This window comes from Numida meleagris, chromosome 8, assembly GCF_002078875.1.
Source record: "Numida meleagris isolate 19003 breed g44 Domestic line chromosome 8, NumMel1.0, whole genome shotgun sequence".
Classification (NCBI taxonomy): domain Eukaryota; kingdom Metazoa; phylum Chordata; class Aves; order Galliformes; family Numididae; genus Numida; species Numida meleagris.
The window spans coordinates 5,228,755-5,239,147 of NC_034416.1; the positions used below are offsets into that span (position 1 = coordinate 5,228,755).

Below are 10,393 nucleotides of genomic sequence, written 5' to 3' on the forward strand. Positions count from 1 at the left end.
ACAGGTCTGTTCACCTCCATTCCTTCTCACCTTTTTTTTCAGAAATAAAGAAGTTTCCTATCTCCCTAGCCGGTTTCCAGTGAAAATGCAAACATGACACTGACAGCTCAGAGGAAGCACGGTGCCACGGATGTGTCCTTGTTGGTGCAGGCACGGGCTGAGCAGTGCGTGAACGGGGCAGAGCCGCATTCTTCATCCTCGCTCCTGGGGCCGGCCCGTCGGTTCCCAGCAGCGCCGGCGCCGATGGGCTCCGTGGCACCGTGTGTGTGCTCTGCGGGAGGAGCCGCCTGCCCCGATAGGGCTGCGGGAGGGCACCCCGGAGCTCCGGGGCTGCTGTTTGCGAACAGCCTCATAAATCCGTGCGTCAATAGAGCCGGGGCGTGCCGCCGCGCGGGCTGAGGAGCGGCCGAGGCGGCGGTAGGAGGGATCGGAGCAGCGCCGGGGCTGGCGAAAGCGAACCGCGAAGCCGCTCCCGGCCGTAGGGCCGCCCCACGGGGTCGGGCGGGGCCGCGCAGGTGCGGCGGGCGCGGAGCCTTTGGGACGCGCGGGGCCGGAGCAGCTGCAGGTAGCGGGGCCGAGGGGTTGTGCTGCGGCCGGAGGGGGGGCTCGCAACTACGGGTCTGCACCCCCCGGGGATTGGAGAGCTGGCGGCGGGCGGGCGGTGGGAGCGGCACCCGCTGAGTGGGGGCTCCCGGGCCCCGGCGGTGGCACGGCACGGCACGGCACGGCATGGCATGGCATGGCACGGGGGGCTCCGGCCGTGCCGTGCTGCGCTGTGCGGGCGGTGGGACTGCGCCCGTGTCCGGCAGTGCCGAGCTCGCACGTCCCCGGGCTTGCTCGGCCGTGCGCGGCAGTTGTCATGGCTCGGCCGTGACTCCACGGCTTTCCCTGGTAGTGCCATGAAGGCGCTCAGACCCGCTGCAAACGCAAACACGGGCTTGGCCGGCGGCGCCGGGCGGTGCGCGTCCGGGGGAGGCGGCGGTGGGCGGGGGAGTCGCGCAGCTCCGTGCACGAACCGGGCAGCTTGTCGGCGGCGCGGCTTTATTGACAGAGTGACAGCGCTGTCTGTGCCGGCAGCGAGTCCTTCCCTTGCTCCGTGCTCACGCCTTTGAATCCCCTCCCGTACGAAGGCGGTAGATGTATGGGAGCCGTCCTCCCGCTGACCCCTTTCCCCTGCCCTGGCAGCGGCCCCGCGGCTGCAGCAGCGGTGCGGCGGCTCCGCAGACAGGAAGGGCCCTTCCCGGCGGGGTCAGGAGCGGAGGCTTTCCGCTGCGGAAACCCAAACGAGCGGCCGACGTCCCTTGGCCGGAGGGCCGGGGGCTGTACGGCGCAGCCGTCCCGGTGCCGGGTGGTGCCGGCTGCCTGCAGACCAGCAGAACCGGTGCCGCCGGCCCGTGGCGCTGGGAGGTGAGCTGGGAGCACGAGGTGCCCTGCCCTGCTCTGCCCTACATACAGGCTGTGGGAGCTCGCCTCTGCCTGCTGTCTGTGTGGGGCCGGAGGTTGCCATCTCTGGGGCCAGCTCCTGCTTCTGCAGCCACCATCCCTGTGCTTCCATGCCCCAGCTGGTACAGGTGCCTGGCTGGTTGCTGGAAAAAGGCCGAGAGCTGTGCCTTGCGTGGGGCTGGCAGGAGGCTGGCGAGGCCAGGAGCACAGCTGTGCTGAGCAGAATTAAATGCGGGTTGGAGGTGGCAGCGCAGGACGAGGCTGTGAGCGGGCCTGCAGAGTGGTGTGGGGATGGCAGTGAGCCCTGCGTGGGACTGAGCAGGGAGGGTGCAGAGCTATAACCGTGCCACGGGCTTTGCTTGCCCCCAGTACAGACGTATCTGGCTGCTTGGGGTCAGGGTGATGTCGGAGGCTGTGGATCTGTCCTTCCTGTCGGATGTCGAGAGGGATTTGATCCTGCAGGTCCTGCAGCGTGATGAGGAGCTCCGTAAAGCGGAGGAGAGGAGAATCAGGTGTGGTTGGGGTTTGCTTGGCGGGGCTGGGGCTGGCCGGGAGCTCCACACGGGGCTCTGGCTCTGACCGCTCCCGCTGTTGGGCTCCAAGCAGGCGCCTGAAGAATGAGCTGCTGGAGATCCGGCGCAAAGGGGCCAAGCGGAGCAGCCAGCGCTACAGTGAGCGGACCTGTGCCCGCTGCCAGCAGAGCTTGGGCCGCGTCAGCCCCAAGGCCAATACCTGCCGGGGCTGCAACCACTTGGTGTGCCGGGACTGCCGCTCCTATGGCCCCAACAGCTCCTGGCGCTGCAAAGTCTGCACCAAGGAGGCGTGAGTACACAGGGCCTGGGGACGAGCAGCACGGGGCCTTCTGTGTGCTCTTCTGTCCCCTTCCTCCTTCTGCTCACCCCAGCCCAATACCCCATGGCCATCCCTCCAGTGCAGCCCTAGGCTCTCAGCCTGGTCTCTGTCATGGGGCCACTGTCCAAGGTGAGCACCCTCAGCTGGATGATGAAGAACTGGGCCGTGCCCTGCTTTTGAGTGTCCTTTGCCCTGCTCCCATCTCCCCATTATGCGACTTTAGCCCATGTTTCAAGCAGCCCAGGTTTCCTTCCTCTCCTTGGCCTCACCTGCCCTGCAAAGCCCCCGTCTCGCTCCATGTTGTCATTGACCCATCATCTGCCCAGGGCACAGTCTCTGCTCAGCCACCTCCCAGATGTGCCATCTGTCCATGCTCCTCTTGACCAGTTCGCTGTGCCATGGGCAGCTAAAGGGAATGGCTCCTCACAGCCCCTCTGCCCCGCAGGGAGCTGAAGAAGACAACGGGGGACTGGTTCTATGACCAGAGGGTTAACCGCTTTGCCAACAGGCTGGGCAGCGACATGGTGCGGCTGTCACTGCGGCACAGGTCTGCAGGTAGGGCCATGTCAGGAGGTACTGGAGCCATGTTTCCTCCTGCAGCCTGGGGCGAGGTGGCCCTGTCCCTCTGGGGTGCTCCAGCTTTCCCTGGGCTCTGCTGTGGGCTTCCCTGCTGGGCTGTGCTCCTCATGAGTGCTCTCTGCTTTCAGCGAGCAAAAGGGAGACGGTGGGACAGACGCTGCTGCAGAAAGCACAGCTTGGTGACCTCAAGGGCTCCTCTGCAGCCCGGCAGAAGAGCCCCCAGGAGCCCCGGAAATTGCCCAGGTGAGGAGGAACCATGTGTTTGGAGAGGGAGTCACGGATAGCCCATTTGGGTGCAGGAGATTGGAGAGAGACTGCTGTCCTGCTCTGATCACTGGCCTCCTCGCCAAGCAGGACATGCTTGTGGTTTTTATTTGTCTGCAGCTCGCTTCCTGATGTCTCAGACCCTCGGGAAGGCAAAAGTGACACAGAGTCCATGGAAAACATGAGCCTGGATGGCTACAGACCTGCTCCTGCTGCTGGAGGGGGCAGGTAGGAAAGGCTGGGGCAGGTTGTGCAGTGCTGACCTGGCAGAAGTCGAGGGCTTCTGTCTGAGGTTGGTTGCATCTGTTTGCTGCCTCAGTCTAATGAGGGAGATGCTGGCTCTCCTTTCCAGGCTGAAACCTCGTGCTGGGCAGGCAGGTCCTCTGCTCCAGGCTTGCTCACGCGGCTCCTTGGAGCTCACAGTGGGAGCAGCTCCCAGCTAAAGCCTGGTTTCCTGGCTCTGCTGCTTTTGGCTGAAGTGCCAGCCCAAGACAGAGCTTTTTCTGTGTCCTCTGCAGAAGGAACTCTCTGGATAAAGCCACCACTATCAAAGAGGGAAAGCATGTTGCTGCACCAGCAGGACCTGCGGCAGCCAGCCTGACACTCCCTCTGCCCTCCAGAAATGTGCTTTCTGTTAGCAATGGACGGGTGCGTGCTGCTGCCTGGCAGGGACTGGGGGTTGGGAGTTTCTTGGAGCCCCCTCTGCTCTGCTCTGAATGGGGCTTCTGCTCCCTAGGAGACTCCCACGGGCAGCCGAAGCAGCATGTTGGCAAATGAGCATGAAGCCATCTTCAAGAAGAACCCCCGGAGAGTGGTGAGACCTGCAGGTGAGAGGTTGGGCTTCCTGGCAGGCAGCTGGTCCTCTCTGTGCTGTGATGGAGCAGCAGTGCTCTGCTAATCCTGCAACCTCCTGTGCAGACTACACCAAGTCAGTGATCGACCTGCGCCCAGAGGACTTTGTGGGTGAAAGCAGCTCCATGGGGGACAGGAGCAAGTCAGTGCCCGGCCTCACCACGGAGCTGGTGAGACCCTTGGTGGTGTTGGAGCTGGCCATGCCCATGTCGCCCCACACTCCCATGTGAACTTTTTCTCTCTGGTTGCAGGATGAGGAGGAGGAGGACATTGACAACCTGGTGGAGATCCATCGGCAGCGGGTGGCGCGGGGCAGCATGCGCAGCGGCACCTCCTCGGTGAGTCCTGCAGCTTGGTGGTGCTCCAGGAGCCACGGAGGGGGGCCATGGGAGCTTCATTCCTTGGAATGGGATTAAAAACCAGAGGCCCAGCTGTTGTCAAGTGAGCCTGTGTGTTAATGGGGGCACCTGGTGACCATCCCCAGCCAGGCAGGGCTGGCTCAGAGGGACTGGGAACAGCCATGCTGAGGACCGCCTGGATGGTGACACTGCCCAGCTCAACCCAGCCATGCCTTGCAGAGCACACTGGGGAGCATGGTCAGCATCTACAGTGAGGCCGGTGACTTTGGGAACATCGCGGTCACCGGGGGAATCTCCTTCTCCCTGAGCTACGAGCAGAAGACACAGACGTTGTTCATCCATGTGAAGGAGTGCCGGCAGCTGGCCTATGGGGACGAGGCCAAGAAGCGCTCCAACCCGTGAGTGCTGGGAGGGAAATGGTGGCAGCAAGCGGGGAGGGAAATGGTGGCAGCAAGCGGGGAGGGACAGGCTGGTGGCAGCAAGAGAGGTGGGAGCTGTAATTGCAGGTCTTGGTAGGGTGGGAGGTCTGGAGTTGTCCATGGGGGCTTGAGCTACACCTGTTCCTCCCTTCCAGGTATGTGAAGACCTACCTCCTGCCTGACAAATCCCGGCAAGGGAAGCGCAAGACAACCATCAAGCGCAACACTGTAAACCCGCTGTACAACGAGCTGCTGAAGGTGAGCGGGGATGGGCCAGGGCAGCCAGCTCCCCTCTGCCTGGGGCTGCAGCACAACGAGCTGAGCTGCCCTGCTGGGTTCTGCCTTCCCCTCCCTGCCTGAGGGAATGGGCTCTAAACCCTGAGCTGGATGCACATCTAGATATTGTGCCCTGAAAGCTGGAATAAAATGTTTCCAGGCTGGGTCGCTGCTCTGCTGTCACTGTTGTCATGCCCCTGGATGCCAGGCAGCCTGTGTTCCTGGCTCTTGTGCCATCCTCTTTCTGCTGATCTGAGGCCGCTGGTTTCCCTTGGAGAAAGCTCCTTACCACCGGGGCTGTGCAGGCTGCAGGGCAGCATGGCTGCGCAGGCAGAGATAAGGCAGGGCTGGCCCCGGCGGCAGCAGCACTCGGCACTGCCCTTCATGCTGCTGTCCCCGCTGCGGCTGGCACAGGGCAGTGGCGAGGGCTGGTCTCTGCCCTGAGCCCTGCTGCACCATCCCTACTGATGGCAGGGAAGTGGGAACTGGAAAGCATGCTGTGGTTTCCAGGCTCCTTGTGGCTCAGTTTGCCACAGGAGCCTCGGTTTGCCAGTTTGTTGAGCTCTTGTGCTCCAACCGCCTGAGGCTCGGCAGGCTGGCACCGCTTCACTTGTGGTGGGAAGGAGCGGGGTGGCCGCATGCCGTGTGACCTGGGTCCGCTCTGAAGTTGGCTCCCAGCAGCACCGAGCTCAGCACAGTCTGTCAGCTCACCTGCCTTTTCCCTGCCTCTCTTCCCAGTATGAGATTAACAAATCCCTCCTGCTTGCGAGGACGCTGCAGTTCTCGGTCTGGCACCATGATCGCTTTGGCCGCAACACATTCCTGGGGGAGGCGGAGATCCCCATGGACTCCTGGAACTTCGACAGCCAGCTGGAGGAGTTCCTGCTGCTGCATGGCAAGGTATCGACCCGCTGCCCCTGCCTGCATGGGCACAGGGGTCTTGATGGAGCTGCTACAAGTGTTGTACCCAAACAAGTCCTGTGCCCAGACCGGATAACTGCGCTGCTGTAGTAGAAAAGGCAGTAGAAAAGGTTTGAGCCAAGCTTCCCTTTTTCTCAGTGTATCCCCTATGCAATGCACTGGGACATGTCCCTGCCCAGTCAGATATTCTCATTCTGTGTGCTTGATGACTCCAAGACTGCAGCTCTTCCTGTCTCCCTCCTCCAATAAGGAAGAACGGGAGCCAACTTCAGGGAAACAAATAGGGGAAATTGGACTTGACATCCTGTCGTGGGCTGCAGAACAGTGCAGTGAGAGGATGTTGAGCAGCTGGATGGAAACAGCAGATGCTTCTGTTGTGGATTTATTCAGGAGTCTGGTTCTCTTGATGAGCTCCTGCTGCAGACTCAGCCTTTTGCATTGCTTGGGGCCCAAGCCTGCAGGTGCTGAGCTAAACAGGATTTCCTAAGGAACGTGGTTAAGGCAAAGTACCATGCCAAAGAAGCTTCTGAGGGCAGTTGTGCCGGCTGAGCCACCTCGAGCAGAAACCAGACCTTTCGGCCAAGTGTGGGGAGCAGCTGTGTGTTGACCCAGCTGTTGCTGTGTCTGCTCTGGCTGCTCCAGCAGTGCTGTGTTAACCCAGCCATTGCCTCTTTGCAGACTGGGGTGGATGCTGCTGGCCTTCCCCAGTACAAGGGGGAGCTGGTGGTCTCCATGAAGTACATCCCATCTTCCAAGCATCCCGCGGCTGGAAATGGCAGAAAGGGTGAGTGCTGGAGCTCCAACAGCTCTGTGTAGCCTGAGGTTATTCACTGCCCTCTACAGACACACTTGAAATTCCCAGTGGTGAAAATAGATTAAATCTTGCTATGTTGTTTTGGTTTTTATCAGGCAAAGCAGGAGAAGGTGGTGAGCTCCAGGTCTGGATCAAAGAAGCCAAGAACCTCACAGCTGCCAAATCAGGGGGCACATCAGACAGCTTTGTAAAGGGGTGAGCATGGGTACCGGAGTGGGAGTCTAAGGGAGATGCACGTGAAAGCTCTGTGCTCCCTGCTTGCATCCCAGAGCGTGTCCTGAACTAGGGTGGAGATCTGGGGGAGGGAAGCGTCCTGCATTTGTACCCACTGCTCAACTGTCTGCCCATCTCTTACTAGCGATGAGTTCTTGGTAACAAACACTTCCCTGGGTTTTGGCCAGCTGAGAGGAGCTGCTCAGGGGCCGGGAGGGCTGTGGCCCATTGCTCATCGTTGGAGACTGCGCAGAGGGGTCCCCTGAGCTGGGGCGGTGGCTGTGCTCTTCCTGCAGGCCTGGCTCTTCTCCCAGGCTCAGAGCTGCGAGGCAGGACTGGCTGCTCAAGGAGCTGCCCTCAAATCATCTTCTCAGAGGTCACCAAGCAGCTGTGACTTGGGCAGTGCTGGTGTGAGGGCAGTTGGTCCTTGGTGTCTCCTACATGCAGACTGCTTGCAGCCCCCTGGGCTGCTTTTCAGGAGGTGGGGACACCCAGCTCCTTCCAGACCATCATGTCCTATCTTCTCAGGCCTTGTGGGGAGAGGTGGGATCCAAGGCAGACATCAGACCAAGCTGCCTTGGCTTCTGAGGGAGAAGTTAGATGCATGTGTCTTGCTAACTCCAGTGGGGATGTTTCCCCCAGCTACCTTCTGCCACATAAAAACAAGGCCTCCAAGAGGAAGACACCTGTGGTGAAGAAGACCCTGAACCCTCATTACAACCATACCTTTGTCTACAATGGCATCAACCCTGAGGACCTGCAGCACATCTGCCTGGAGCTGACAGTCTGGGACCGAGAGCCTCTGTCCAGCAATGACTTCCTTGGAGGTGTTCGTCTGGGTGTGGGCAATGGTGAGGAGCTCTGAGGGTGAGGGGCTGAGGAAGGCTATTGCTGTGGTGGCAGAGGCCCTGTGTGGCCTCCCAAACCCCTGGACAGGTGCTTTTGCTTGGGGCTGCCCCTCTGCTGCAGGGGTGCTGCTCCCATGCAGAGACAGGCTGTAACTTGTGCCCATCTCCTTTCTCCAAGGCATGAGCAATGGGCAGGCTGTGGACTGGATGGACTCTACGGGTGAAGAGCTGAACCTGTGGCAGAAGATGCGCCAGTACCCAGGCTCATGGGCAGAGGGGACGCTCCAGCTCCGCTCCACCATGGCCAAGCTGAGGCCTTAGGTAGTGGCACAGGCACCAGGACTCACCCTGGGGCTGGCACAGGTGCTCTGGAGCTGCACTTGCAGCATGGCCAGATGAGTGCCAAACTTAATTATTTTTTTGCCTATGTTTTAATAAACATGACCCTTCTCTAAACAGGCTTGGGCAGAAAGTCTTCTTGGCCTAGCTTCTCTTAAAGGGTTTTCCTTTTTGCCTTAGGAAAACCAAATTTGGACCAAATGTAAGGCTGAACGTGAGTCCTTGTGGGCCCTCCCTTCTTTACTGCAGGCACAGTGCTTTGAAATGTGGTTAGGTTTCTTTTTTCCCTTCCAGTTTTCTTCCTCCCACCCTCTGTGTTTCATAACCTGCTCCCTTATTGTCTCTTCCACCCTCCTCCTGAAGGATGGTGCTGGCTCTGGGACCCAGAGGCAGGGAACAAACCAGCTTGCACCCTAGCTGTTGGGTTATGGGGAACACTGGTGGGGCCATGCTGAACAAGACAGCACTGAATTTTTCTACAAATTTATTAATTTCAGGGTAATATTCTACTGCCAAAACAATTCCCAGGAAGGGTGCCACAATGCTGGGTGTAAGGAGAAGCAAGTAGATTATAAGCCTCTGTACTGGATGTCTGTAACTGTCTTTGCTGAGCATGGGGCCATTTGCTTCTAATGAAGGCTTTTGCTGGCTCTGGCAGGAGCCTGGCATCAGTGCCTGGCCAGCAGGGCTGAGCCTAGGCAGGGACAGCATGGGTTTAAGTTGTGTATGGCGTGAGGACGGCCACAATGAGGGTGAAGCTGCTGCAAAGGAGGCATCTGTAATGTCGCCCTGCCTGCTCTCCTGTCCCTTTTCTGCTCTGGGAGCTTTCGCAGGATGTGGGACACTCACTGTGGTCTCTCCTCCTGTTGGGCTCCCCTTCTCCCTCCTGCCCTGGGGTTTGAACAGAGAAAATCCAGCATCTCCTGTTGTGGTCCTGGCTGAGGCTGAGTCAGGGCTGTGGCCAGAGGGTGCTCCTGGCTGTTGTACAGTGACTGCTAGCACATGGCCCCCGTCCCATCCTTGTCCCTGCTCCCCTCCGTGTGCCAGAGCAGCCTGAGAGTGGCTCCCTTTCTCCTCAAAGTCCTTGGCACCCTAGTCCTCTACGGTGGGCGACTAGAAAAGCAGAAAGGAAGCTGTCCGTCCTCCGAGGCGCGTGGCTGGGGTCTCCCCCCACTGCCTCAATCACAGGGGTCCCCGCGCTGTGCCCGCTGGGCTGCCTCCTGCTCACTCAGCAGGTAGGTGTCGATGAAGTCGAAGAGCTCATCGGGGCTCACGGGCAAGATGTAGCGCTCACGGTCAGTGCCCGCTTTGTCCAGGAGCACTACGTTGAAGTGGGAGCGGGTGAGGTGCAGGAACTGCCTGGGGGTGCAGAAGGGAGCTGCTGGTCAGGACTGTGTGTACCTGGCTCAGGGCTGAGCATTCCCACCCTAAACAGCTATGGTCAGGCCCTCCTGAGGGTGGTGGCTTCCACCTCTTCCTCAGGGCTGTGCCAGAAGGGCCTGGTGCCTCTGTGTTTAGAGTCCGGGCACTGAGGACATCCTTAGCCCCAGTGCAGCAGAAAGGAGAAGCCTTGAGAGGCAGACTCTTGCTCATGAGCCCAGCTGCAAGCCTTATGTTGTACTAGTAAGTCCCCAAGGTTCCACCTATGCCCCCGTTCTCACAGAGACACCTGTCCTGGCTCTTTGGGATGGCTCCCACCAGCTGCTCCTGCTTGAAGGTTCATGCATCCAGCCCCACCATCCCCTGGTACCTGAGCTCTTCTATGATGCCAACAGACAGCTGGTGCTCCCGGATGCGACCCACTTCATGTGGGGGTTGCCCCACCAGCTCAATGATGGTAACATGACGCAGGTCCAGCCCGCAGGTGGCTTGCTGCAGGAGTGGATGTGGTGGTGAGAAGGTGCCGATGGGGTTCAAGGAGGGGGGAATGGCGTGTTGGCTCACCTGCAGCATGGAGATCTGCATCTTGTAGTAGCGGTTAGCGGAGTCAGGTGCTGAGACGACAAGGAGCCGGCGTTTCTCATAGAACTGATCCAGCAGGCTGGCTGCTGAGTTCACAGCTGTGTTGATCTGCATGGCTGGGGCAAGAAGAGAGTGCATGAGCACAAGAAGAGATGCCACTTTGCATCCCTTCTTCCCCCCTCTTCCAGGCAGCAACTCCCTTGAGCTTTGGGCATCTCTACAGGCAGATCCACCCCCTCATCCCCCCCCCAC

At 59.9% G+C, this 10,393-nt stretch overlaps 2 protein-coding genes across 3 annotated transcripts in view; one reads left to right on the forward strand and one right to left on the reverse strand.

Moving 5' to 3' along the window:
- SYTL4 (synaptotagmin like 4) lies at nucleotides 107-8,296 on the forward strand. Of its 2 annotated transcripts, none has more exons than XM_021405904.1 (17): nucleotides 107-565; nucleotides 1,813-1,955; nucleotides 2,050-2,265; nucleotides 2,741-2,850; nucleotides 3,003-3,117; nucleotides 3,259-3,366; nucleotides 3,657-3,786; nucleotides 3,875-3,965; nucleotides 4,057-4,160; nucleotides 4,242-4,328; nucleotides 4,569-4,747; nucleotides 4,924-5,026; nucleotides 5,783-5,944; nucleotides 6,644-6,749; nucleotides 6,875-6,974; nucleotides 7,635-7,843; nucleotides 8,019-8,296. In XM_021405904.1, exons 2-17 carry the CDS (start codon nucleotides 1,846-1,848, stop codon nucleotides 8,159-8,161), a joined length of 2,073 nt encoding a protein of 690 aa, XP_021261579.1. In that variant the 5' UTR covers nucleotides 107-565; nucleotides 1,813-1,845; the 3' UTR covers nucleotides 8,162-8,296. The 2 variants fall into 2 exon arrangements, with proteins under 2 accessions (XP_021261579.1, XP_021261580.1); XM_021405905.1 differs by having other exon boundaries at nucleotides 1,818-1,955.
- SRPX2 (sushi repeat containing protein, X-linked 2) overlaps nucleotides 8,419-10,393 on the reverse strand; it is a 6,613-nt gene continuing 4,638 nt past the window's right edge. The window contains exons 9-11 of the mRNA XM_021405914.1: nucleotides 10,124-10,257; nucleotides 9,930-10,051; nucleotides 8,419-9,538 (exon numbers count right to left, since the gene is read on the reverse strand). Of these exons, the coding sequence (XP_021261589.1) occupies nucleotides 9,358-9,538; nucleotides 9,930-10,051; nucleotides 10,124-10,257 (437 nt within the window). The 3' untranslated portion in view covers nucleotides 8,419-9,357. The remainder of the gene's footprint in view (nucleotides 9,539-9,929; nucleotides 10,052-10,123; nucleotides 10,258-10,393) is intronic.